We start from the raw sequence: 26,949 nt of genomic DNA on the forward strand, positions 1-26,949 counted from the left end.
TTCAGGCAAGAATTAGTCCCTCTCGCCTAGTTTTCAAGTGGCTTAAGTTCATAATTTACCATAGCCTATGTTCCATATCTTATTTTTCATATGTGTGTCTTCTCTACAACTTTGTGAGTTAAGATTTTCCCATGAGTTTAAATGTATTTTATTGTCTGTATGACTCATTTTTAAAGTCCTAGCACTTTGCATTTCAGACCTACTTATCAATGATGAGGCTTTAAAAATTCAATGAGTGAAAGATTTTTAAAAATCTTTAGTGGACACCATTGTCCTGTCATCGCCTTGTTAATCTCTAGTTGGTTGATCCAAGATTTTGAAATGTTTTTTAAATCATGGGTTTAATAATATAACTATACTTATAAAATCAGAAATGTACCCATACATTTTTTGAAGTTTTGGGAAGGAGACTACTCTCATTATTTCAGACAATCCTGTGGCTATATCTAAAGTAGGAGCTTCTATCTACTAAAACCATTATGTGACATTTACTACCACCTAGAAAAGATATTTAAAGCACCTAACAGCTTCTTCTCATTGATTTCTGAACCCCTGCTGCTACCACATTTACACTGACCATCTTTAAAATCACCTGGATTTTATAGCTGTGAACCTTCTAGAAGCATGTGGGTTTTTTTTTTTTAAGTATTTCTTGCCTGTTTAGTTCTAGTATTGGCTACCAGGTAGCAACAGTGCCTTGAGTAGCTTGAGTCTCTTATTAGGGAACTAATAAGTGACAGAAAGATTAAGCCCCATGCATTTAAGAGGGAAAGGGGTAATGTCCAGAATCATGATTTTTTAATTCCTCTCTGGTACGTTGGCTATTGCAAATGCAGGCGCGAACGATCAGTTGGCTGTGAACAGCCTCTGGCCGTCAGGCTACAGTTTCCATGACATTATATTTCATGTCGGGGCCACTGAGACAAAATGCAGTGAAGGCTGGCCAGGTGGCAAGGGTCAGCATGGACCATGCATGGAAAAAATGTGAAAACTGCGTAAGTAAAGAGACTGAGCTCGTAGGAGAGGTGCCGGGAGAGAGTGGAATATCCAAAAAAGCAATGATGTTCATGAGAGGTCTTTTCCAACCGTAAAAAATGCACTTATGCCAAAATAGAAAAATCAGATATGTTATTTTGGACTTTTCTCTTTCCTTCGCCCTCAGCCATTCCACTGGGCATTCTAGTTGTGCGTGGAGACTGTGATTTGGAGACTTGCCGTATGTACATAGATCGCCTGCAGGAGGTGAGTTTCTTTAGTCAATTATTTATGCTGCTCAGTTTTCCATTTTTGTCAGCGATTACCAGCCATCTTTGTTTACTTCTAAAATGAGGCATTTGGGGAGGAATGGAAAAATGGTGGCCTTATCTTTCTCATCTTTTCAGCATGCCCGGTGTCTTCTCCCTCCCCACCCCCAGTGCTGTTTCTCCTCCTCAGGTGGTTGGAATGGGAAAGGGTTGATGGGTTAATGACAGCACAGTGCTGCTCCAGTGTGATCCATAAGTATCGCTTGGAAGTCTTTGTCTTGCCAGATGGCTCACCTGTGTTTTTTGAACTCTACAGAATTTCTAAGGGCATGATAAATAATAAAGGGGGGAGATTTGGGGTTACTTAGTCCATGGGGTCGCGAAGAGTCAGACATGACTGAGCGACTTCACTTTCACTTTACACTTTCATCATTGGAAAAGGAAATGGCAGCCCACTCCAGTGTTCTTATCTGGAGAATCCCAGGGACAGGGGAGCCTGGTGGGCTGCCATCTATGGGGTCTCACAGAGTTGGACACGACTGAAGCGACTTAGCGATGCTTTGTATCTAGTACAAACTTCAGTCAGAGACAACTAGGTTTATTTTTTAATGTAACTTCTACAGGAAAAAAAAAAACTTCTATCTCAAAAGAATTTGTGTCAGAACACAAAGGAATAATCTATTATTTTTTTTCTCAATCCAGTCTTACCACTGAGAAAGAGAAAGAGGAGTCTTATATGGTACATTCCCTTGAACTGCACCTGCAAAGCCCAGAGACCCAGATCCATCACTGCGGTGGTCGTGGGTCATTTTTACAGAACTTCAAGGGAGAGTATTCAGTATCTTATCCTGAAAATGGCAAACAAAAACAAAATACACACACACATAAATAGCCACTTCTTCATCTTTGTTTCCTGGTGAAAGATGTACATTAGAATCACTTTTGGGGATGTGGTCCAGACATTTTTATTTTTAGAGCTATTGGGTGATTTTGATAAATATCCCAACATGAGCAACTCTCTTCCAGACAACACATAAGTAAATATTGCAAATAAAGAAGATGTATAGTGTTTAAAATCCCTTCGAATTTTGCAGCTCCTTAGCTTTGAACATTAGATTCTGTTTCTGTTGGTGGATATAAACTCAAGTAGGAGGCATAAAATAATGTAATAATTACTGATTTTTCTCTTCAGCATTGTTATGGATAGAGTTGGAATTGGGAATGCAGAATATTTTGAGATAGATGCCAAACTGTGACTGTTAATAAGGGTGAGAGAAGAAAAGTCAACAAGGTTTATACTTGTGGCTTCATTTGGCTACTTTTACCAAAGATAGCTCCAGCATGTTAAAGTTTGTAAACTTCTTAGTGTGTGACTCAGGTCTAAATCAATCCTAGAACATATAGTAGGTTGTTCTTTTTTTCAAAATAATATTCTTTTGTTGTAGATCCTCCCTCAAAAAAACCTGCAGTAAAAAAGTCATAATTGATAACAAACATTTTTTTATATATATATAAAATACTTGGGTAACTTAAGATCCTAAGCAATAGCAAAATATTTGACTGGTGAATTGACTTAGTTGAAAATTAACTTAACGGTTAGGCTCATTGCACCAATATTCAACAACTAAAAGTAGGATTAAAAAAAAAAGTAAAGAGCAAGCACAGATAAAGAGGAAAAGTTTTAAACTTGGACTTAGACAGTAAGTTGATAAAGCCCGTGGGAAGCAGGTGTGAGGACAAAGGTACCCAGGATTGCTGACATCTGTAAATAGAATCACTGTGCTCATTAACATGGAAGCCTGCAGGACATGACAGCGGCAACAACTTAGTTATAAAACTTTATACAGGGAGCCTGGCTCTCAGAATCTTCCTGTAAAACCTCATTAATTTCAGCCCTGTTAATTTGCACTTCGTGATCATGCAGAGATGGTCAGCGATTTTCTTTTCAGTCTATAGAATCTTGTTTGCCAAGCAACTTACTGGTATAAACACAATTATCATGACAGTATGTTTTTGGTCTTAGATAAATAAAGTCTTCCTAAGTGCCTAAAGGGACTTAAGCAGCTTATTTCACAAGCCAAAACTCCAGGTGCAAATTAAATATGACCCCCATTAATTACAACAAAATCACCTGTCTTTTACTTCTGGTCTTCTCTATCCTTGAAATTACACTGCTCACCTCTAAACACTGTTTAAGATTTCTAAGTTTCAGTAGCTAAATGACCTTTCTTCTCTCAGTCCAACTTAGTGTGCTTTTATTATTTTTGGCATTATCTTCATTGTTTAACCTTGAGGGATTGGGGAGAGTAAGATGCTTTCCAGATGGGCTTAATAATATAAAATTGGGCATTTAGTTGATGTAGTCGTGGAAGCAGCTTGTTCAAAATAATCTTAAGATATGTGGGTATGTTGTTTTTTTTTTCCATTTTCTCATTAGGACCTGCAGTCAGTTTCTTCTGGCTCCCAGAGAGTTCATTACCAGGTAACATATAATTGACTCTCCTTGTTTCTTACCTTCTGGCCAAAAGAAGTCCAGTTTTCAATTAATGTCTCATTTGAATTAGATTCCACATCTTCCTTGAGGGATAGAATTCACTCCAAGAGCCAAGTTGAAGCTGGCATTTTGATTCTTGTGCCTTTTCCTGCAAAATGGATAATTCTAGTCTAGCACAAATTTGGGCTGTGGCTGTCCTCCGAGATCTTTTAGAGATTATAAAATGAAGTGCTTTTAGTGACAAATACTAGAAAACGAAACTCAAACTAGCTTGGCGGGGAGTCTTTTGCTTTACGTCAGTACAAAGTTCAGATCCAGGGTGAATTTTGTGTACCATTTGACCACGGTTCAAACTCCATTTTTCTGTTGGTTTTTCTGCTCTGCTCTCTTTTCTGTGAATTTTCACCCCTGAACAAGATGTTTTCCTGGACTTGGGTTTCTCGTTCACAACCAAGAGAATAAATTCTGTGCTTCCGCAACCATCAAACCAGCTTTCTAAAATGCAATCTGATTGGATTGGTTTCATAGACAGAATCCAATAAACCCAGCATGCCTGTCTCTAGTAACCCACCCCCAGTCCATGGGAAAACTCTCAGCTACCTTTGCCTTGACATTCCCTGGGAGCGCAGTTTCCCCCTCACTTTCCCATCTCTGCTCTGCACCACAGGCCTCTGCAAGCCATCCTCTTCCCATTCGGTTTCCCAGGCATGATTTAGATGCCAGCGCACAGCACCACACCACATTGTAAGGGCTGCGTGCAAAGTGCTCTCAAGTGTCCCATAAAAGCCCTTGTCTCTGAGAAGCCCAGTACCCTTGCCAACTGGGAAGGGTGTGTGGAAGTCACAGCACACCAGTGACACCCTCCAAATAAATCTTCTCTTAGACCCTATATACTTCCATCTGGGAGAAGGACTTAAAATGTCTAAATCGTAATTCCTGGTAGCATCTCATTCTGGGTTTTGGTGTCTATTATACTACCCCTGAAACTGCTGGTTAAGCATCATTTTGCAAAAACAGTTTAAAGACCCCTGTGCCTTGTAGCGTCCGGGTAACTTTTTTACCCCTGTAGGTCAATAGCTATGCCCTCAGTCAAAGCAGCCTAATTATCCCGAGGCTGGATGACAGAAGTGGCCCTGGTGGTCTTGTTTGTTTGTATGTTTATTTCTCAGAGAAAGTACCCCACTATCCCAGAATCCTGCCCTCCATCTGGCTTCAATAGAAAGGACAAAAATTCACTTAGATGTGTTTACTATGAGAAAATAAATTCTACTTCTGGGGCTGTTTTTTTTTTTTTACACCAACCCTTAGAAGGCAAATTTCACTGTATTTTTTAGATAGAGCACAACCTTTCTTGTATCCATTATTTGCATGTTTACCTAGAGCCAATACCTAGATATCATTTTGTTTTTTTAAGTGTTTTTAAAGACTAGACTAGAGCTGATTTCTACCCTTTAAGGATTGGCACTGCTAGCCATAAGATTTCAAGTCTCTTTTAAGAATTTTTAATTGTTATACATGGTATTTTAAATCTTTGCAGATTTATCAAAGCATCTCAAACATTTCTTCTAAATAGTTTTATGATGCATTTATTTATTATCCTGACTTATTCAATGTAGTCATTTTGGCATGAGAGTTTTGATATATGGATATTTTGTACCATGTTTTCTTTTTTTTTTTTCCATTTATTTTTATTAGTTGGAGGCTAATTACTTTACATCATTACAGTAGTTTTTGTCATACATTGAAATGAATTAGCCATGGATTTACATGTATTCCCCATCCCAGTCCCCCCTCCCACCTCCCTCTCCACCCGATCCCTCTGGGTCTTCCCAGTGCACCAGGCCCGAGCACTTGTCTCATGCACCCAACCTGGGCTGATGATCTGTTTCACCCTAGATAATATACATGATTCAATGCTGTTATCTTGAAACATCCCACCCTCGGCTTCTCCCAGAGTCCACAATTCTGTTCTATACATCTGAGTCTCTTTTTCTGTTTTGCATAAAGGGTTATCATTACCATCTTTCTAAATTCCATATATATGTGTTAGTATACTGTAATGGTCTTTATCTTTCTGGCTTACTTCACTCTGTATAATGGGCTCCAGTTTCATCCATCTCATTAGAACTGATTCAAATGAATTCTTTTTAATGGCTGAGTAATATTCCATGGTGTATATGTACCACAGCTTCCTCATCCATTCGTCTGCTGATGGGCATCTAGGTTGCTTCCATGTCCTGGCTATTATAAACAGTGCTGCGATGAACATTGGGGTGCACGTGTCTCTTTCAGATCTGGTTTCCTTGGTGTGTATGCCCAGAAGTGGGATTGCTGGGTCATATGGCAGTCCTATTTCCAGTTTTTTAAGAAATCTCCACACTGTTCTCCACAGTGGCTGTACTAATTTGCATTCCCACCAACAGTGTAAGAGGGTTCCCTTTTCTCCACACCCTCTCCAGCATTTATTATTTTGTACCATGTTTTCTTTATGCCGTGTTTGTACAAGTCTGCAGATAGCAGGGGATGGTTGAGACTCTAGAATATGATAAGGACATTTATATTATTGATTATTTGTTCATAACAACCTGCAGAAGGATTAGTGGTACTTATCTATGGTAAGTAATGATACTTATCTGTATCAAAATCTTTCTGCTTTTGTTGTTTGTTTGTAGTCAGGTCAAACCCTGGTGTCAAAACTGCTGCATTATAAATGTCACTTCCAAAAGTTTGTGTACTGATCAGGTAGGATGACCAATTCAGCGATCAAAGATGAGTGTCAGGGTGTTAACTTTGCACCACATACTTCCTTGAAGAGTTATAAGAAGCAGGGGCCATTTGGGTAGTAAGAGAAGGCTGGAATAAGGTTGTCTAGGGATGCCCAGAATCTGCTCATTAAATAGGTAGTTTAACTGAGGGAAATGATGTTTGAACTAACATGGCTGGAGAGTAGGGAGAAGGTGGTGAGAAGATTTCCTAAGCAGATTTTCAGAAAGCTGTTTGAGAACAAGGAGTAGGGGGATATAAAAACCTTCTCATTTGGCTGAGATTACAAGCACCAGAAGACAGGAGTAGGAATGAGTTGGAGGGATGGTGAATGAAGAGTTCTCTTTTAGCTGCAATAATTTTGATCTGCCTATTAGATGCAAGAGGTTTTGGTAAGTAGACAATTGGATGTATGGCTTCCAAAGCTCATTGAAAAATTCATCCCTCAACACAGAAATTTGAGAGTTGTTAGCAAAGGAATGCTACTTCATTGAACCTATCAGGCACTTAGGGAGAGTTTGCGTAAAGAAAAGAGCTCAGTGTCATATGTGTCTAGTGAGTGGTCAAGAAGAACACAAGGTTAAGGGAACAGTCAGTCAATAAGAGTCATGGAGACAGATGAGTGGCTGGAAAGTTAGAAGTCAAGGAGAAGATGGTATCATGAAAGCCAAAACTGAAATGTATTTCAAAAAAGGCAGAAGTGATGAAATATGTCAAATGCTAAGGGGAGGCTGAGATGGCATAGATTGATTTTGATATTTTCCTGTGCATATAAAATACATGGGCTAGAGTGCCATTCGTTTTATCCAGAAAGTGACCAAACCAACTAGCAGGAAATTTAATACTAGATCTTTTGTTTCCTAAAGCAGAAACTGGTAATATCAGCGTCTCTGGTCTGGGTCAGTGAGATTAGCGAGTGACTAGGAGAAAGACCTGTAAGATGAATAGCAGAAAGCCTGAAATGCTTTCTAATGAGCTTTCTTATGTATGAGATGGAAGTAAATGTACTTGAGAATTAGCTTGCATGGAATGAATAAACATCAGTAAGTTTGAAAACTTGCAAAATTCCTGTAGGCTCACTAACTTGCAGCTGGGATTTTAGCTGACTGTTTTCTAAGACTAGAAAAAAACTCAAGAGAAAACCAGGCTTCAGAAAGGTGTGAAGTCCCCGAGACACCTTATTAGTGAGCTGGATGGCAGTTCCTAGCCATTGAAGCAATGAAGTGCTTTGGTTTCTTCCTTTCCCAGATTCATAGTGAAATGCCAACAAAGCCCTAAGCCTCAAAATGACACCTTGTATTAACCTAACAAGGCCTTACAAGTTATACAAGAATTTATTGGATATTTATAGCCTGCTGAAAATTCCTGCCTGTACCATCTCTGAGGTCTAAACACAAAGCACCCCCCCCCCATCCTAATGCAGCTCACGTAACCTGTAACTGGTAAGTTATAACTTGATAAGCAAAATGCATTGTGCTAGCAGATTCAGGGTATTCCTGAGCTTGGCAGATAAGCTAGAATTCATAGGGAAATTGAACTTTGTCTACCTATTTAATAAGATTCATCTTGAGGCCTCCTACTATGAAATGATTTCTTCTCTGCTCCCTCTCTGGACTTCATTATATCTCTTCTTAACTCCAAGTTGTAAGGTTACTAAGGAATAGAGGCAGATTCAACCATCCTAGTGATTGTCAGCTGGGGGAGATTTGTCCCTCATATGGGACATGAAATTAAAAGATGCTTGCTTCTTGGAAGACTAGCTGTGACCAACCTAGACAGCATATTAAAAAGCAGAGACATTACTGACAAAGGTCTGTCTAGTCAAAACTATGGTTTTTCCAGGAGTCATGTATGGATGTAAGAATTGCACCATAAAGAAAGCTGAGCACTGAAGAATTGGTGCTTTTGAATTGTGGTGTTGGAGAAGACTCTTGAGAGTCCCTTGGACTGCAGGGAGATCAAACCAGTTAATCATAAAGGAAATCAGTTCTGAATATTCATTGGAAGGACTGATGTTGAAGCTGAAGCTCCAATACTTTGGCCACCTGATGGGAAGAACTGACTCATTGGAAAAGACCCTGATGCTGGGAAAGATTGAAGGCAGGAGAAGGGGATGACAGAGGATGAGATGGCATCATCAACACTATGGACATGAGTTTGAACAATCTCTGGGAGTTGGTAATGGACAGGGAATCCTGGCATGCTAAAGTCCATGGGGTCGCAAAGAATTGGACATGATTGAGCAACTGAACTGATGGGACAATTGGGCAATTTGAACACTTCTGTGTGTCATGACTAGGGACGTGGAAGTACCAGAATCTACTGAGTACAGGTCAGGGAAGCTGCTAAACATGCCACAACGCACAGGGCAGTTCCCTGCAACAGAATTACCCATCCCCAAAGGTCAGTTGTGAAGGGTTTGAGAAGCCCTGAGTCATTCTGATGGCTCTCAGGACATCTGGGGACAAGGCCAATGACAGTGCTAAATGAAGAAAGTGGAAAGAGAGAGAAAGAGGAATAGGAAGAGACAAAGAGGAAAAGGAAAGTAGAAAGAGTTGTCTGTGGACATGGTGGCACAATGGAACCAGGGACTACCAGGGATTTTGTAGACACTCAGAATTTCACCATAGGTATGGGGCACTTGTAGTTGGCACACAGAAGTGTGTTTTCAAACTATTATGAGCTAATAATTTGAGGTTTTATTAAATACAATGTGTGCGTGTGTGCTCAGTCACTTTAGTCCGTGTCCGACTCTTTGTGACCCCATGGACTGTAGCCCACCAGGCTGCTCTGTCCATGGGATTCTCCAAGCAAGAATACTGGAGTGGGTTGCCATGCCCTCCTCCAGGGAATCTTCCTGACTCAGGAATCAAACTCACATCTCTCATGTCTCCTGCATTGGCAGGCAGGTTCTTTACCACTAGCGCCACCTGAGAAGCCCTAATAAATACAGCAGGACTCAATAATAGGTGAAAATGGATCTGGTGATTCCTCCTCTTTAAGAATCAATTTACTTAGAATAACTCTAGAATAGTTAGAATATTTCATTATAGATGTAGTAATTTCAAAAAGTTCTTTCATCCTTTAGAGCCCTCATAGATGTCTTTCACTTTCATAAGAAAACACTCTTGGTCAAATCTGACTCTACAACCATTTGTTGATCCCCTGATCCCTTTTTTTCTACATGTCTGATCTACTCCTGGAGGGTAGGTTTGTGCTGTAGTCCATCAGAGCTCTGTCTAGTTCTGGGCAAACAGCATGTGTCTGCAAATATTTGACTCATGCCTCTTCTCCTACTGGCTGCCCTTACTCATCTCCCTCCTCTCTCTGAAATGTCTCCCTCCTTAATTTGTGGTCTGGAGTCTAGAAGTGTCTGAATGGAGGAGTTGAAGCCAGTTCAAGGGACTCCTGGGAATTAATTTGTCTTGTCTTAGACAAGGACAGGTTCAGGTAGAGAATTTGGAGAATGTTGTTTTTGGGGTGCTAGATCAAAGCTGACAGAAATGGCTCAAACGGGGAATTAAAGTAAGACTTGCCTGGGGCCAGGTTCTGTTTGCTATTACAAGTGAAAGCAAGACAGCTCGCTCTGTCTCACATGCACACACATATACATACACACAGAATTGTTGTTAATGGAAGACATTCTCACCAGAAAAGGGCTCTTGAAAACTTTGAAATATCTCTCATTTCCATCTTCTACCACACCATCACTATTTTGTCATCTTTCAAAGCTGGATTTGCAAATGGGTATCCCATTTCTGTACATTTCTTCTGCAAGAATGGTGGATAGTAAAGGAATAGATTTGATAAGTAAAAGATATTGGTATATAGCCTGGTGATGGAAAGAGAGGGAAAAATGAATGTGTAGATGGGTTAGATGCAGGAAATGTCAAGGCCAGCAAAGAGGAAGTTTGGATGGATACACAAGAGAAATTTAAAAGTTGCGATTATTGACTAGACATTATTAGATGAAGCAGAAATCCCTAATTCAAAGGGACTTCTATTTTGCCTCTGCTTATATCGTCCCTAAATTTTGTGAAAGAAAATGAATTTCATTCACAGTAAAGGTGTACTTAAATGCTAGGTGAATATTGCTTAATTGGGTAACCTAGTGGAGTATTTAATGGGGCTGCTGCACAATCATGAAATTATGTGTGAATCAGCTGTGAGTAATTGAATGTAAATTAAGGGCAAGTTTGGTGTGTGTTTGCCCGATAGTGGTTAAGGTAATTTCCTTATCAATTACATATAATTCATGCCAGTTGACTTTCAAAAATATGTATCTGAGGAATGTCAGGTTTGCTTTTGTGCATGCTCTGTTTTTAGCATGAGAACAGATTTTCCATTAGAATATATCAAAAGAGAAAATTCACGAATCAGGAGTTTTGGGAATTAGCAGTATTTGTTAATATTGCTTATTTAAAGAGCATGCAGTTTTTAAGGGGTAGAAAGCATAATTACATCCAGGGTTATATCAGTCTGCCTACACTATAGAGCAATGACGGTTACATTCATCTAAGTCCTACCATTTCTGTGAAGAAAAATAACAGATCACAAAATAAGCAAGTCGAGTATCTTATCTCTTTGATGAATCATTGATTTGATCATGCTGTTTGAGAGGACAGAGAAGACAAGAAGCCCTAAACTAGTCCTGAAGGCTGTTGACATGGTGGTTAGTGGCACCGCTCAGGATTATGTGACTGTCTTTGGAAAAGTAGCTGCATTCAGACAATCACATTTCTGAAGTGTCTGCAGTCAGTGTTGAAAGGGGCTTGCTTTTGAGCTTTTGTGGCTCCGTCAGAAATTGTCTGTTTATACTGACTTCAATGTGTGGCATTCACAAAGCGAACGTGTCTGGCCATTCTTTCGGCTCTTACTGTGTAGTGGCAAGGATGCTGACATGTCTGTCATAGTGGATCCTTTTGCCATGGCTCCCTGGCCCCATGAAATCCTGGGGGCCAGTCCTTGACCTCCTGGTGGGGGCGATTTTGTTCCCTTATTCCCCCCTTTTGCTGCTGAAGTCTGACTCCTGGCCTGCACTGCATTGCTGACCCTGAATCCAGGATTCTTAATGCCAGGGTCACCCACTCTACCTGTATGCCAGGTCCTCTGTGAGGGCACAGGCTACCTGATGGAATACCCACAATGTGTTAGCACTGAGAGTTAGTTAAGAAAAAGACACAGCAAGTTTTTTATTATCTTCATACTAACATCACTCCACTTCTGGTCCTCTTCTTCGGTTAGGAGAATTGAGGGTGTGATAGACAAACTGAAAAAGTTATGTGTGTACAGAAGACCTGCTGCTGTCACCTCTGTGGTCCTCATTTGTTTGGGCCCATCAAGAATGTGAAGAAATTGACAGATCTTGACTTTGGGTTATTATGATTTCCTTTTTGACAAGCTGTTCCTCTTTACTTCTGGTCCACTTTTAATCCATCACAATGTACATTTGTCTTTGATATTAAGATCCTTAAGGTATTTCTCTCTTTTTTTTTTCATGGAAAGGTATATTTTAAATATAGCAATGTGTACATGTCAGTCTCAAATTACCAGTCTATCCTTCCCCTATCCTTTGCCCCTGGTAACTGTAAGTTTGTTCTCTAAGTCTGGGAGTCTATTTTTGTTTTGTATATAAGTTCATTTATATCAATATTTTTTAATTACACACATAAGTGACATTGTACTATATTTGTCTTCCTCTGACTTACTTAGTATGATCATTGGTAGCTTTAGTTGTTTTATAAAAATGCATTAAGAATCATAAATTTCTTTAAATTAAGATATCACGTGTCAAAGTATAATTCCCAAAACATTAAACACAATTCTCGTATAAATAGGTACATGTCAAGATTTCATGTAGCCCAAAGCCAGTTCAAAAATGAAGACTGTATGACAAAGGATTAATCTCAAAAATATACAAGCAACTCCTCCAGCTCAACTCCAGAAAAATAAATGACCCAATCAAAAAATGGGCCAAAGAACTAAACAGACATTTCTCCAAGGAAGACATACAGATTGCTAAAAAACACATGAAAAGATGCTCAACGTCACTCATTATCAGAGAAATGCAAATCAAAACCACAATGAGGTACCGTTACACGCCAGTCAGGATGGCTGCTATCCAAAAGTCTACAAGCAATAAATGCTGGAGAGGGTGTGGAGAAAAGGGAACCCTCTTACACTGTTGGTGGGAATGCAAACTAGTACAGCTGCTATGGAAAACAGTGTGGAGATTTCTTAAAAAACTGGAAATAGAACTGCCATATGACCCAGCAATCCCACTTCTGGGCATACACACCGAGGAAACCAGATCTGAAAGAGACACGTGCACCCCAATGTTCGTCGCAGCACTGTTTGTAATAGCCAGGACATGGAAGCAACCTAGATGCCCATCAGCAGACGAATGGATAAGGAAGCTGTGGTAATATACACCATGGAATATTACTCAGCCATTAAAAAGAATTCAAATGAATCAGTTCTAATGAGATGGATGAAACTGGAGCCCATTATACAGAGCGAAGTAAGCCAGAAAGATAAAGACCATTACAGTATACTAACGCATATATATGAAATTTAGAAAGATGGTAATGATAACCCTATATGCAAAACAGAAGAGACACAGATGTACAGAACAGACATTTGGACTCTGTGGGAGAAGGTGAGGGTGGGATGTTTCGAGAGAACAGCATCGAAACATGTATATTATCTAGGGTGAAACAGATCAGCAGCCCAGGTTGGATGCATGTGACAAGTGCTCAGGCCTGGTGCACTGGGAAGACCCAGGGGAATCGGGTGGAGAGGGAGGTGGGAGGGGGGATCGGGATGGGGAGTACATGTAAATCCATGGCTGATTCATGTCAATGTATGACAAAACCCACTACAGTATTGTAAAGTAATTAGCCTCCAACTAATAAAAATAAATGAAAAAAAAAAAGAAGACTGTGTATTTATCTCTATTCCATGCTATATCACTTCTACATCTCTACATGTAAATTTTGCTGCCAGTCCTGAGTGAGACCAGGTTTTCCTCTATTCATTATTTAATTTGCAGAATCCACTTGTATAAATACTCTATCTACCCAAGATTCCTAATAATGGGCAATTTTAGTCCCTGTTACTTTAGGCCAGTGGTTCTAAAACTTTGGCATACATCAGATTCAACCTCAGCGATTGTTGGGTGTCACCCCAGGGTGTCTATAGATCTGGGGTGGCACCTGGAAATTTGTGTTCCTAACAACCTCCTAGCTGATGCTGCTGGTCCAGCGTTGCTTTAAGATTCACTGATTTAAGCAGAAGCTTTGCCCCAGGACCATGTGGGACAGGTTCAACCTTCGAAGAAGTCAGCACATAAACTCTGATTCACTCTCTTCTTAACCTCTTTTTTGTTTCTCCCATATCTTTCTCCCGTCCCCCTCTGTACACACGAGATCATGCACAGCCAGCCTCACTCCAGGGATGCTCCTATTGGAACATCTCAGAGTTCTAAAAGGGTCAAAGTCCCAGTGTCTTCACCACAGAGACCTGCCCTCCCTCCTAATCTGTCCCGTTTCTGTCAGTTACCTCAATTTCACTGAGTCCAGTCCAGAATGCCCCAAATCCCCTTATAAACTAGAATTTTATGTTTTAAAGAATTGTGAGTGGCAGGGATTCTTTTAGTAGGGGACATTTTTATACCTGTATGGAGAACTGAAATGCAATGACAGCCAGCTGCCACCAGGTCCTCAGCTTCATAAAGGAAAAGAAAGAGAGTTCCCAGAGGAAGTACATGTCCCAAGTTACAGAATTTATGAATGCGTAATGGAAAAATGGAAAACCTCCTGGAAATTGTATGCGAGCGTTGTTACGTGAAATAAATCATTTCTAAGCAGAGCCCCTGTGGGTGTTTCCAGTGAAAAGTATGCTTCAATCTCTCACCAATGCTTTGAGTAGGAAAGGATGCTCACTCTTAGAAATAGGTGATGGGGCAGAATGTGGAGTGAGGAACAGCTCTCAGCTCATTCAAATGGAGCCATGAGGATGTGTGTGTGTCTTTCCAGGACCAAGAAACCTCCTTCCCTAGGGCGCTCTCAGCTCAGAGACTCTCCCCACGGTGGTGCTTTCTAGATGGTGAGTGTTTCTGTATTTTCGGATGGGTGGGGGTTCAGGAAGCCTCAGGGCAAAGCATTGGTGGCTTGAGTGGACTCTAATTTTCCGAAAGATTGTTCAGGAACCCTCTATGTGATTGGTATTTGGATCTCAAACAATGTGGACTTTCTGATATTGCAGCACACTTTGCTGAATTTATCTCCCTCAAATCAAGTCGGTTAACTCTGGCCCAACTTCTCAGCATCAAATTGCTCAAGCTAATATATCCCTTTCTGTGCCCCCTTTTCCAAAAATGTGTTGAGTGCCTGTCTTCAATTCAGGCTGGTAGCTGGATTTCATCAGCAGGGGGAATAGGTACTCATTTGCATCTTATTTGCATATTATGGAACTTCCTTATTATTTTCAGTAAGCCATCATCTCAGAATGAGTTACAAATTTTTGTGAAAAGGTGGGCATTTTCAGTTGCATTCACATCTGTTCTGCTGAGCATGACATGTTGAATACATAGTAGGTCGGCCATTTTCTGATTGGTTAATGTGATTAATGAGTCCATTTTCCATCCATCCCCCTAAAGACTGTCTAATCCCACTTTTCTATCCAGTTACCCATTTTGCAGTACATTTCTGCTTAGATACTCCCAGTGGGCCTACTGTACAGTATCTCTCAACTCTGTGGACATTGGGCTTTCACTGTATGCCTCTCTTTTGTTTAGCTCTGTGTACATCTGAAAGGTTATAAATGTGACAAGAGAATGATGGGCTGTGTGAGGGTGTGAACATTTTATGAAGATGAGCACCCGTATCTGTATCAAATCTCATCCACACATATTATGACATTGGTTTTCATCAATGGCTTGTCAGCTGCCTCTGAAGATATTTGACACTGCTTTCCCTCCAGGTCCTTTATCCCCTCATGATGAGAAACATAGTCATTTGTTTTTCCTAAATCCACAGAGGAACAATTTATATTTAAGAAAATTATGAGAATGTATATAAACTCTTCTATATGTAGTCTATTTTATATATAGTCTTAGATGAAATTCTAAGTGTGGCTAGTGGTGTTAACCTAAATATTAGACTTACTCTAGAAATAGCTGTGTTTAAAATGTTTAAAGATTGCAGTCGTACTTAAAAGAACAAAGTAGGTTAAGTCCTTCTCAGGCAGGTCTTCCCCCCTCTGGCTTTTAGAGGGTAAGAACCATGATTCTTGCTTCTTAGCTTATTTCCTTTGGAGAGAAGCTACTTGTTAAATATGTATGATTTTTGAACTATTATTTGCATTTTGAGTTTTTCCCTCTAGTACTATGTACTTTGTAGAAAATCTATTTATAATATGTGGACTCTGTTAGATAGATTTAAATGAGGAGGAACATAATTCTTTTGAATATTAGGAATAATCAGATTAATTTCTAGAAGCCCAGAGTTTATCATTAAGTGTTTTTTTTCCGTTCAAACTACACACACAGCCCAATCCTTTATAGGAATGCTTAAATTTTTTTTTTTTTTTTTTTCTGTTTTAGGTTTCTTCAGACATGGCTCAGGGACTCAGTTTTAAACTGAAATGATACAAGATGTGGTCCCTAACTCTGCAAATTTAAGCTTTTTTTTTTTCTAAAGTGAGAATCATTTCCTCAGAATCAGGCAACCTAAAGTTTTTTTTTTTTCCTAGCTTTATTCACTTGATAAGTACATATCGAGTTTCAGCTCTGTTGAGGGTTCTGTGCCCATATCTTGAGACATAAAGGAAGAAATGAAACAGATCTTTAAAGAGGCAGATATCTTCTTGGTCTGAGAGTTCTCTGTGAAGAGAGTTTTATAAGAAGTGTAAACATATTACAAATGTACATGGATGTGGGAGCAACTGATTCTATCTGGGGCAGGGAGGAAGGGGCTGAGGAAGGGTTCACAGAAGAGGTTGCATTCAAGTTGGTTCTTAAGACATGATTCTTCTTTAAATTTTTATTGAAATACATTTCATTCACAATCTTGCATTAGTTTCAGGTGATTCAGATAAGTATATATATATACACACACACACATACATATATACATATACACACATATATATGTATATATCTCAGATATGTGTATATTCTTTTTCAGATTCTTTTCCATCATAGGTTATTGCAAGATATTAAGTATAGTTCCCTGTGCTATACAGTAGGTTGTTGTTGATTGTCTATATTTTACATATAGTAGTATGTATAATTTTAATCCAAGCTTATGAGTTAAATGATTTAGTCATGTGTAATGGGGAGGGCCTTTTTTTTTTTTTTTTCCAGTTGAACCACAGGTCATGTGGGATCCTAGTTCCCCAACCAGGGATTGAACCCGTGTCCCCTGCATTGGAAGCTCAGGTTAACCACTGAACCTCCAGGAAGTCCTGGGGAAGGGCTTTCTAAGCAGTGAAGCAGCAGCCGCAGAGGCACGAAATCCTGAATTTTTCTGAGTAGATTTAGGGACTGGCCAGTCATCCAGCAAGACTGGAGTATCATGGTACGAGAGAAGCTTGTAAATTTGGTGCCGTAACACAGGACTCTCTGAATGCCATATCCTTTTCTTTCCCCCCTAGCTACTTCTGCTGATCGCTTTTATCGAATAGACAGATCTCAGGTAAGATTTCTTGAACCTATTTGTGAAAGTGAAAAATTCCCAACTAACTATACTAATCTTATACATTTTTCCCCCAACAAAAACATTGAAATGTGTACAGTTCTGGAATGATGCTCATAGTCTCAGCCATGAGCTTGTTACTTGCCCTCACGTGTTTGTGATTTGTGAACTCAAGGTGATATGGTTTGACCTTGAAAATGAGTCCAGAAGATAAGTAGGCTTATAGATGTCACCATTCTGCACTCCAAGTTTTCATTTACACTGCTCTTTTACTGCTTCCTTGCCAAATTTTATGCCTTTTTAACTTTATTTCTAATTGGCAAATTTGCAACCTCAAATGTATGTCTAGGCTACTTAGTTTCTATTCACCACTTTCCAGAGTTTGGTGGTGAGAAAACAAAATGCTTATGCCCAATGATGGCAAGTGGTCCCACTGTTCAAATTCTCATGTAAAAAAAGGTACAGAATGGAATCCATTGATAAAGCCAGTTATTAGCCATGCCACTTAGCTTTGAGCAGATCCTGAGGGTATAAGTCCAGGTCTGTGTATGCACATGCTGGACCAGGTTGCATGTAGGGTGTCAATACTTGGTTAGTATTTGGTAAAAAGAGGCAAGACCATCTCTGGTTATACCTGATAGGATCCTGGTTAAAGAGTCCCAAACCAAGGATTCAACTCTCCCCTTCCTCAGCCTCTTGCCACCATGTTCCTTCAGGGAGAATGCTACTGGTCTGCCCTCTGAAAATATAATATGCTGTGGTCATTTGCTATGTCATAAAATTTCAGTATTCCTCAGGACCACATAGCTTTGTTTAGTTATTCTTTAAATGATGGATGTGAGCATCCTATCAGTCATCTGACAGATTTCTTTTCCTTCCTCAGGAACATTTGCACTTTGTGATGGAGATTTCTCAAGATGAGATTTTTATTCTGGACCCAGATATGGTGTTGTCACAGCAGGCGGGGACACCCCCAGGAATGCCTGACCTGGTGGTGGAGCAAGCCTCAGGGTAAGTGGGCTTATTCCTTGTGGTGAGACTGGTTGTAGGATGATATTTGTGTTTTGTTTGGCCTTGTGTTTGATATATTTAATGAAATCAAACTATTTTGATGTCCAGGTTTTCTTGTGCTTTCTGAGGTTGCATTGTAAGTCGATCTATGAATGCCTGAGTAGAATCACTCTTTCCCACTCAGATCTGTATCATGTCTGAGCCGTCTTTACCCACCACACCAAAACTTCCTACCAAACTAGAAAGCACTAGTATTTGTGTCTGTGCATGTATGTCTGGAGACACAAGTGGTAAAGAACCCATGCAGAAGATTTAGGAGATCTGAGTTCCATCCCTGAGCTGGGAAGATCCCCCTGGAGGAGGGCATGGCAACCAACTTCAGTATTCTTGCCTGGGGAATCCTGTGGTCAGAGGAACCTGGTGGGCTATAATCCATGGGGTTGCAAAGAGTCAGACAAGACTGAAGTGACTTCCCATAGCACACAGCCCATGTACGTCTGGAATGCCTAGCTTATCACATTGAAAAATGACACAGGTGGTTTGACGTTTTTTTCCCTCCTCCTCCTTCCTCTTCTTCCTCTCCTCCTCTTCCTAATCCTTCTTCTTTTTTTCCTGTATCCAGGCAGCCTGATACATATATATATATATATGTATATATAACACAATAACTATGAAATATCAAGAACTTATTAAGAGCCACATACTATGCTAAATGCCTATTTTATATCCCTACTATTATGTGCTCTATGCTTATTTCCTCATCAGTAAAATGGAAATGATAATACCAACTCAGAAAATTCTTTTAAAATTAAATGAATTGAGGGATTTCCCTGGTGGCCCAGTGGTTAAGACTCTGCTTTGTAATGCAGAGGGTATAGGTTCGATCCCTGGCCAAGGAACGAAGATCCATGTCCACAGAGCAACTAAGCCAGTGCCCTGCAACCAAGACACAAAATAGTCAAATAGATAAGTTATTTTTAAAATAAACAAATTTACAAATACATGTAAAATTAAGGCTGTCTGTGGCACTTGGTAGACACTCATTAAATATTATATTATCAGAATCATCATCATTTCACAATGACCCTGCAGATTTGATACAATTACTATCTTAAATCCATGTAAGCAAAATGAGGTTTAGAGAGTTTTTGTAACTTGGCTACTATTGCGCAGAAAGTAAAGGGGAAAAAATTGAGATTTATTCTTAGGTTTTCTGAGGCTGGAGCCCACGCATGTTTTAACCACCATATTGAACCACCAACATATTAATATTTCTAGATTATTTTAAAAATTCAAAAATATTTCTTTAGAGTTTTCTGTGTGGCAGGTACTAGTATAAGCACCTCTGAAACAACAGTGCACAAGTGAAAATACAGAAACCTTTGCCCTTGTGAAGTTTAATGGTTTACTTTAGAGGTTTACTGGTACCCAAAAGGTAAATAGTCAAAATAAGGATTTCCCCAGGAAGTGGACACACAGGGGCTCAAACAGCATGCGCATGTGTGTGCACATCCTTGTGCAGTGTTAACAGGCGTATGCACTCGAGGTAAAACCCTCATGCCTGTTCACTCCTGTTCACTTAATCTGACCGTGGCTGCTATTTCTGGGTATCTCCCACTCTACCAGGCCAGCTGATAGCAGGGGTACATACCGCGTCTCTGGGGAGCCAGGAAAAGATAGAAGTGGCGGCTGGAACAGATAGATGGCTGTGTTTAGGAACCAGAGCTAGTAATACCAGAGCTGTTGTGTCGTGAAGGGACAGCCAGCTGGTGCACAGGACGGCCCGATGTAACCTGGGAGTCCCGGAAGGCAGTGGGGAAGCCCATGGGTGATGTCACGCCTGTCAGTTGTGGTTCTTCTGGAGTCTAGGTGTTCACCCCTCGACGTGGTCTGGTTTGTAGCGTTCGGTCTGATGAAGTCTGAGCCTATTCGGCCAACCTATCCCTGGGCTTTGTCCTCCCAGTCATTCGCTATCAGCTCTGGTCCCAAAGATAAAGTAGCCTGCAAATCCACAAAAACTTGAATCAGTTCCTTTCTTATTTCTCTTTTGTTGCCCCCTCTGGAAATAAACTAGGAACAGGGATACGATGAAAGAGAATGGGCTTTATTTTCTAACCTACGTTTCTGTAAGACATCAGTCACCATTACTTTTTTTTCACATGGGCCATTTGTTATAAAGTCTTCATTGAATTTGTTACAATATGACTTCTGTTTTTTTTTTTTTTTAATGTTTTGTTTTCCTTGGCTGCAAGGCATGTGGGATCTTAGTTCCCCAACCAGGGTCTGAACCTGCACCCTCTGCATTGGAAAGTGAAGTTTTAACCGCCGGACCACCAGGAAAGTCCCCTGCCATTACTTCTTATCTGTGTCATATTTAAAATTACTTAATCTCAAAATTCAGTTTTCTCATCTATAAAGAGGGCAATAGTGTCCAAAGAGAGCCTGACGGTTGAAAAAATTAAACAAACTAAAAAATATGCCAAGTGGCTTCAGTCATATCCGATTCTTTGTGACCGCATGGACTGTAGCCCACAAGGCTTCTCTGTCCTTGGGATTCTCCAGGCAAGAATACTGGAGTGGGTTGCCATTTCCTCCTCCGGGGGATGTTCCCAACCCAGGGATTGAATCTGTGTCACCTGCTTGCAGGTAGATTCTTTACCACTAAATGCCAGCTGGGAAGCCCAAGTAAACGTGAAATGCTTATAAATACCCCATAAAGATTAATTGCTTTCCTCTCGTTTGAAGACAAAACTCATCCTGAGAAAGGGCAGACTAAGTCCCATGGCTAACTTTTAGTGTCTGGTATCTTTCTTTCTCCCAGAATGACAGACTGGTGGAATCCTGCTCTCCGGAAACGCATGCTGAGTGACAGCGGGCTGGGGATGATAAGCCCGCATTATGAAGACTCGGATCTGAAAGATTTCAGCCACTCCCGAGTGCTACAGTAAGCACATTCTCTCTCTTGTGCTGTGTGTCACTGGGCTTGCTGGGAGGGGATTCCATGGGGTCACTCACCAAAGGGAAGGATTCTCTGCTCAGTGGTGCTCTAGCTCTCTCCTGATTGTATCACCCTGTGGTTTGACATTTTCTTCACCATGAACCCTTTTACCCACGTCAAGCTCCAGTGGAGCCTCACTTTCCATTTCTCGTGCTCCTGAGCCTCAGTGAGACCTTGCACATGGACCTGTCACTACTTTGAACCTCAGCAGTGTTCACTTCCCTGGAAGTGATCCCAGCGTTTACTAGATGCCCCTGTGTTTGCTGTATTGTGAGGACATGCCTGAGTGTAATGTGAATAGTCTAGAAATGATGTAGAGTGTTTTATTTGTGTGAACATTGTGATGGACTGCTAGTGGTCAGCTCCATGAATCTCCAGTTCCGAGCCTCTGGCTATGCTGTGTGATATGACCAGGTCGCTTCGGTGGCTCGCCTGCAGTGCTGCGTGTGCTGTGTTTTAGTCTCTCTGGGTAATTGGTGAAGCGTTTGTTTATAGGTCAGAAGAGTGGGTGTGTTTTCATCCGAGGGATGGGAGTTGGGTTTTCCAACAGTGTTGGTATCCTCATGCCCTGTGAGTCCTCCCCCCCACCCTGTCACCCCTCTTTGCAGGACAGGTTCAGGGTGCACCTTGTGGTCACAAACAGAATCATTTGCACCCATTTATTTATGCTAAGATCACGGCATCTGGTCCCATCACTTCATGGCAAATAGATGGGGAAACAGTGGAAACAGTGACAGGCTTTATTATTTTGGGCTCCAAAATCACTGCAGATGGTGACTGCAGCCATGAAATTAAAAGATGCTTGCTCCTTGGAAGAAAAGTTATGACCAACCTAGACAGCATATTAAAAAGCAGGGACATTACTTTGCCTGCAAAGGTCCATCTAGTCAAAGTTATGGTTTTTCCAGTATTCATGTATGGATGTGAGGGTTGGACTATAAAGGAAGCTGAGCACCAAAGAATTGATGCTTTTGAACTGTAGTGTTGGAGAAGACTTGGAAGGACTGATGCTGAAGCTGAAACTCCAATACTTTGGCCACCTGACATGAAGAACTGACATTCAAAAAGACCCTGATGCTGAGAAAGATTGAAGGCAGGAGGAGAAGGGGATGACAGAGGATGAGATGGTTGGATGGCATCACCGACTCAATGCACATGAGTTTGAGTAAACTGCGGGAGTTGGTGATGAACAGGGAGGTCTGGCGTGCTGCAGTCCATGGGGTCGCAAAGAGTTGGACATGACTGAGCAACTGAACTGAACTGATTTGACTCCAGGCCAGACACCCTGTTGCAGGCAGGGGAACTCCTCTCAGCGACCGAGAGTTGGCTCTTGTCTAACACTTGGAAATGATTTGTCCAAAGACTCATACATGTTGACAAAGCAAGAAACTATTAGGAAGGGGCGCCCAGGCTGAGAGCAGCAGGCTACAGGAGCCCAGGAGGACTGCTCTGCCACGTGGCTCTGTCTCAGGTTTTATGGTCAGGGGACTAGTTCTGGGGTTGCTTCTGGTCAGTCATTCTGACTCAGAGTCCTTCCTGGTGGCTTGTGCATCGTTCAGCCAAGATGGATTCCAGCAAGAAGGATTCTGGGAGGTTGGTAGGACGTATGGTCTGGTGTTTTCTCTCTCCTTCTGACCTTTCAGTTGGTGGTGGCTTGTTAATTCCATGTTCCTTACCAGGACCTCCTGTTGTAAGATTACTCAGACAAATAGTGACTGTGGTACCCTGGCGAGGGTGGGTGGTTTCGGTCAGTGGTTTCCCCTCACAACACTATCTCAGATATTATACAAAAGTTCATTGTAATTCAGGAGATCAGGCTAATTTCCAGTCCTATTCAAGGTCCTAATCGAATGGAGACAGTGGCATTATAACTATGCAGTCTTACCTTTTTTTATAAAATAATAAGGTTATTGAGATTCTCAGAAGCCTAGGGTTAACTGAAGAGGCAGGACAATGCATTGTTTATAAGACCGGAAGCAATTTCAGTGTGACAAAGGGGAGAAAAATGAGAAATCAGAAGCTAATTATTTTGGTGGTAAAGGTTCTACTCAGACACCCCAAGGGCAAAAGGTGACTTCATTTTAATTGCTTCTCTGTACTACCTCTTATTCCATTGTGTGAAGAATGGAAAGGAAAAAGTGAATTTCTGTGTATTTTCCTTTTTAATTAAACCATGTTGTTAGTTTCTGATAGCATTTTGATTGCTTACAATTCAGGGTGTTTTTTCATTTCTTTTGTGTATGGAATTAAGGTTTGTGAACCAGACTGAGTCAGCCACCCACTGACAGCTAAAAAAGTGGCCATCTAGCTTCAAGCAGATTTATTTGAAAATTAGTTTTAATTAGTCATAGAATAGAAATTAAGTCTAGACAAACCAGATGTGTGTTTTGGTTATTCTTATATACAGTCTGTTTCCAAAAAGTGGAGCATGATCTCAATCTAGTTTCCTATACCCTGCTTTTCTGTGTATAGCATGTTAGTGTGTAAATGTATATCATGATATGTGAGATTATTTCTAAGACAGTAAATATTCTTTCAAAGAATCACAAGTAAATGTACCACTTTATGTAAGAGCCAAGTTCTTAAAATCAACTCTTTTTTATTTGGATTTATTATCCTTTTAGGGATTTCCTTTCATTATTTTACTGATCTTCAGTTGCCAGCTACTAGTTTTCCTGGATATTTATACAACTTAATTCTTAAATGGGCTTCCCAGGTGGCACTAGTGGTAAAGAACCTGCCTGCCAAAGCAGGAGACATGAGACGTGGTTCAGTCCCTGGGTTGGGAAGATCGGCTGGAGATGAAAATGGCATCCCACTCCAGTATTCTTGCCTCGAGAATCCCGTGGACAGAGGAGCCTGGAGGGCTACGCAAAGTTGAGCACAACCAAAGCAACTTAGCACGCACACTAAGGTCTTAAGTGCACTAGAGCAGCTGACTCTTTTACCTTTTTTTTTTTTTTTCTTCTCTCAAGTGAATTAGAAAACAAAATAGCTTTGGAAACTGTAGCTTTGAGTCTCTCCAGCTGAATCTCCAGATACTGTGTAACAGAGACAAGTTGTCCTCACTGGGCTCTGTTTGAATCTCTGACTCACAGAATGTATGAACAAAATAAAATGGTTGTAAATGGTTGTTATAAATCTTTTAAGTACTTTGAGAGAGAGAGAGAGTGAACTCACTCAGTCATGTCCGACTCTGTGACCCCATGGACTGTAGCCTACCAGGCTCTTCCATCCATGGAATTTTCCAAGGAAGAGTACTGGACTGGGTTGACATTTCCTTCACCAGGGGGTCTTCCCCACCCAGCAATTGAACCCGGGTCTCCTGCATTGCAGGCAGACGCTTTACCGTCTGAGCCAGCAGGGAAGTACTTTACCTTACCCAAATTGTCTGTTAATTCAGAAAATGCGTACGTATGTTCATTAATTTCTTAGGAAGAACATCTCTTTATTTACTTCAGAGGTCATCTTTGATACAAATAGGTATAATTGTAGTTATCCCATAATAATATATATGTTTTATGTACATATGTATCATAAGGTCAGTAATAGCTAGTATTGATACTTCCTGTGTGCTTTGTTAAATTATCCCTAACTGTTTCAACAACTTTTAAATTTCTCATTAAATAACAGATGAGTAAACTGGAAGCTCAGAGAGTTTAAAATATTCATCTTACGTCACTCAAGATAATAAGTGTGGAGATTGCTGTTCGAATGAGGTCTTTTTGACTTCTGATTTCATGCTTTTCCTCCATACCACATTGTCTTCCACAAGGGCCAGTGCAAAGGCAGGATGCCCATAGCACCAAGGCCCAAAAAGGATTTACTTGGTATCTATCTTTTTTAGCATTTGTAAAGTGAAAAATTCTACAGTCTTGGAAGGCTATGTATGCTCATTAAATATGCACAACTGCAAATTTATCCACAAGTACATATAGCTGAGAATTAATTTAAAGAATTTTTTTCCTTTAAAAAACAGACTGAAACAAAAATTGGAGATAAACTTTTATTTAAACATTATTGAATATATATTAAGTATGCTCCAGTCTAAATAGATGCAAACACTATATGAAAAATAATAATGTGCCAACAATGCTGAAATATGTTATTGTTTTGCGTTATTACTTGAGTTAAGTCTTTCTTTCCATAACATAGTACCATATCATAAAAATATATTTGTTTTATGGTGTTTTTTTGGTTTTGTGTTACCTGTTTATCATTACCAGTAATGAACAGTGCGTACACTTTCAGAGCTTCCCACTTCATACAATGTTGAATTTTTAAAAGTTGCTCATATTAATGTTACTGAATGCAAGCTTGTGTGCCCAACACACAGTGAGGCCAAAAAAAACTGAAACATCAGTTTGGAGCAGAGAGAATGTTATTGCAGGGCCAAGCAAGGAGAATGGGTAGCTTGTGCCCTCCAAACTCCTGGAGCAGTTTCACCAGAGCATTTTCAAAGGCAAGGTGGGTGGGGGGGGGGGGGGTCCACAAGGTATGTGATCAGCTCGTGCACAGTTCTCTGTTTGATGATGATCGATTCTTAGGTACCAAAAAGTCTAAGGGCTACACCCTCATGATCATCAAGTAGTCAATTTTATCCATCTGGTGGTAGTTTTAGCATCTGAAAATCTCTAGGAATATTTATAAGATACTGTTACCTAGTTACTTCAGAGGAGCTATAGCAGAGGAATAGGGGAAGAGGGACCATGCTGGGAAGGCCTCTTAGGGTTCTGCTTGGTGTGTGATATATGCAGATTTTAAGTTATTTTATTTGGTATAGAATATTGGGTTATACAAATATGCCATAATTTATTCCTCCATTTAAATGTTGATTTCTAATATTTTATTATTTAAAAATACAGTGAACGTTCTGCAGTGTGTGTCTATTGCAGGGTAGACATGCAGATTCAGCTTTGCTCAATATTGCACAATTTACTTTCTCTTTGGGAACTTTTAAGAAGCAGTATGTGAAGGAACCTGAAGAATTATCGTAACATTCAAGGCACAATTGGCATCTGTTGCTTTCAGTTTTAAAGTTCCAGTCAACTTGGAGATAGTAAAAGTTCAATTTTGACATCTTGTTCACCATGTTAAATAACCCACTCTGTAAAGAAATGAAAAGGGAAATTTTAAATTCTTGGAACCGAAAATACTCTTTGTCAGAATTTGCAATAAATGGTAGAAGTGGTATTCAAAGCATGATTTATGACTATAAATCATTTATCAAGAGAAAAATGATTGCATACAAATAAAGCATTCAGTTTGATAAACTGGAGAAAGAGTCCCAGAGTAGAGGACAAAGAAAGAAGGGGGAAGAGAAATAATAGAGGGAGAAATCAGTGACAAGGAGAACAAAACGGACAAATGATCAACCAATAATAAAAATTCTAAAAATTGGTTCTTTCAAAACAGACAAAATTCTAAGAAGATTAAAATATAAGACGCAGACAAAAATGCAACTCCAGTGCTTCCCCAATTCATTCTTCCTCCTACTCCGGTGACTCTTTCCCCTCTAAACTCTTACTGACCCAGCTTATCTCTTCTCCCCGCAGGGAGAGGAGCAAGGCTCCATCTCAGAGTTTTAACTTTCACTTCTAAGATGCATCAACCTCTGTCCCACTTCAGGGAGTGCAAACAGAATGAACACACAGAATGAATTAGATTTCTGTTCTTACTGGAACTGGCTACATTTATATTAAAATTCCATTTTAGATACGTTGCAATTTTTAAAGAAAGATT

General features: G+C 40.2%; 1 protein-coding gene across 9 annotated transcripts in view; it reads left to right on the forward strand.

Annotated features, from left to right (window-relative positions):
- The window catches only part of DGKI (diacylglycerol kinase iota), a 502,817-nt gene that overhangs the window by 395,310 nt on the left and 80,558 nt on the right, over positions 1-26,949 (forward strand). For 8 of the 9 annotated variants that reach the window (XM_070465256.1, XM_070465264.1, XM_070465231.1 and 5 more), the window contains 6 exons: positions 1,163-1,242; positions 3,682-3,726; positions 14,538-14,607; positions 17,158-17,198; positions 18,082-18,209; positions 21,031-21,153. In XM_070465256.1, coding sequence (XP_070321357.1) covers positions 1,163-1,242; positions 3,682-3,726; positions 14,538-14,607; positions 17,158-17,198; positions 18,082-18,209; positions 21,031-21,153 — 487 coding nt within the window. Of the gene's footprint in view, positions 1-1,162; positions 1,243-3,681; positions 3,727-12,338; positions 12,510-14,537; positions 14,608-17,157; positions 17,199-18,081; positions 18,210-21,030; positions 21,154-26,949 lie in introns of those variants that run through there. The other variant, XM_070465269.1, reaches the window with a different exon arrangement.

Source organism: Odocoileus virginianus, chromosome 1 (genome assembly GCF_023699985.2).
Source record: "Odocoileus virginianus isolate 20LAN1187 ecotype Illinois chromosome 1, Ovbor_1.2, whole genome shotgun sequence".
Taxonomy (NCBI): Eukaryota; Metazoa; Chordata; class Mammalia; order Artiodactyla; family Cervidae; genus Odocoileus; species Odocoileus virginianus.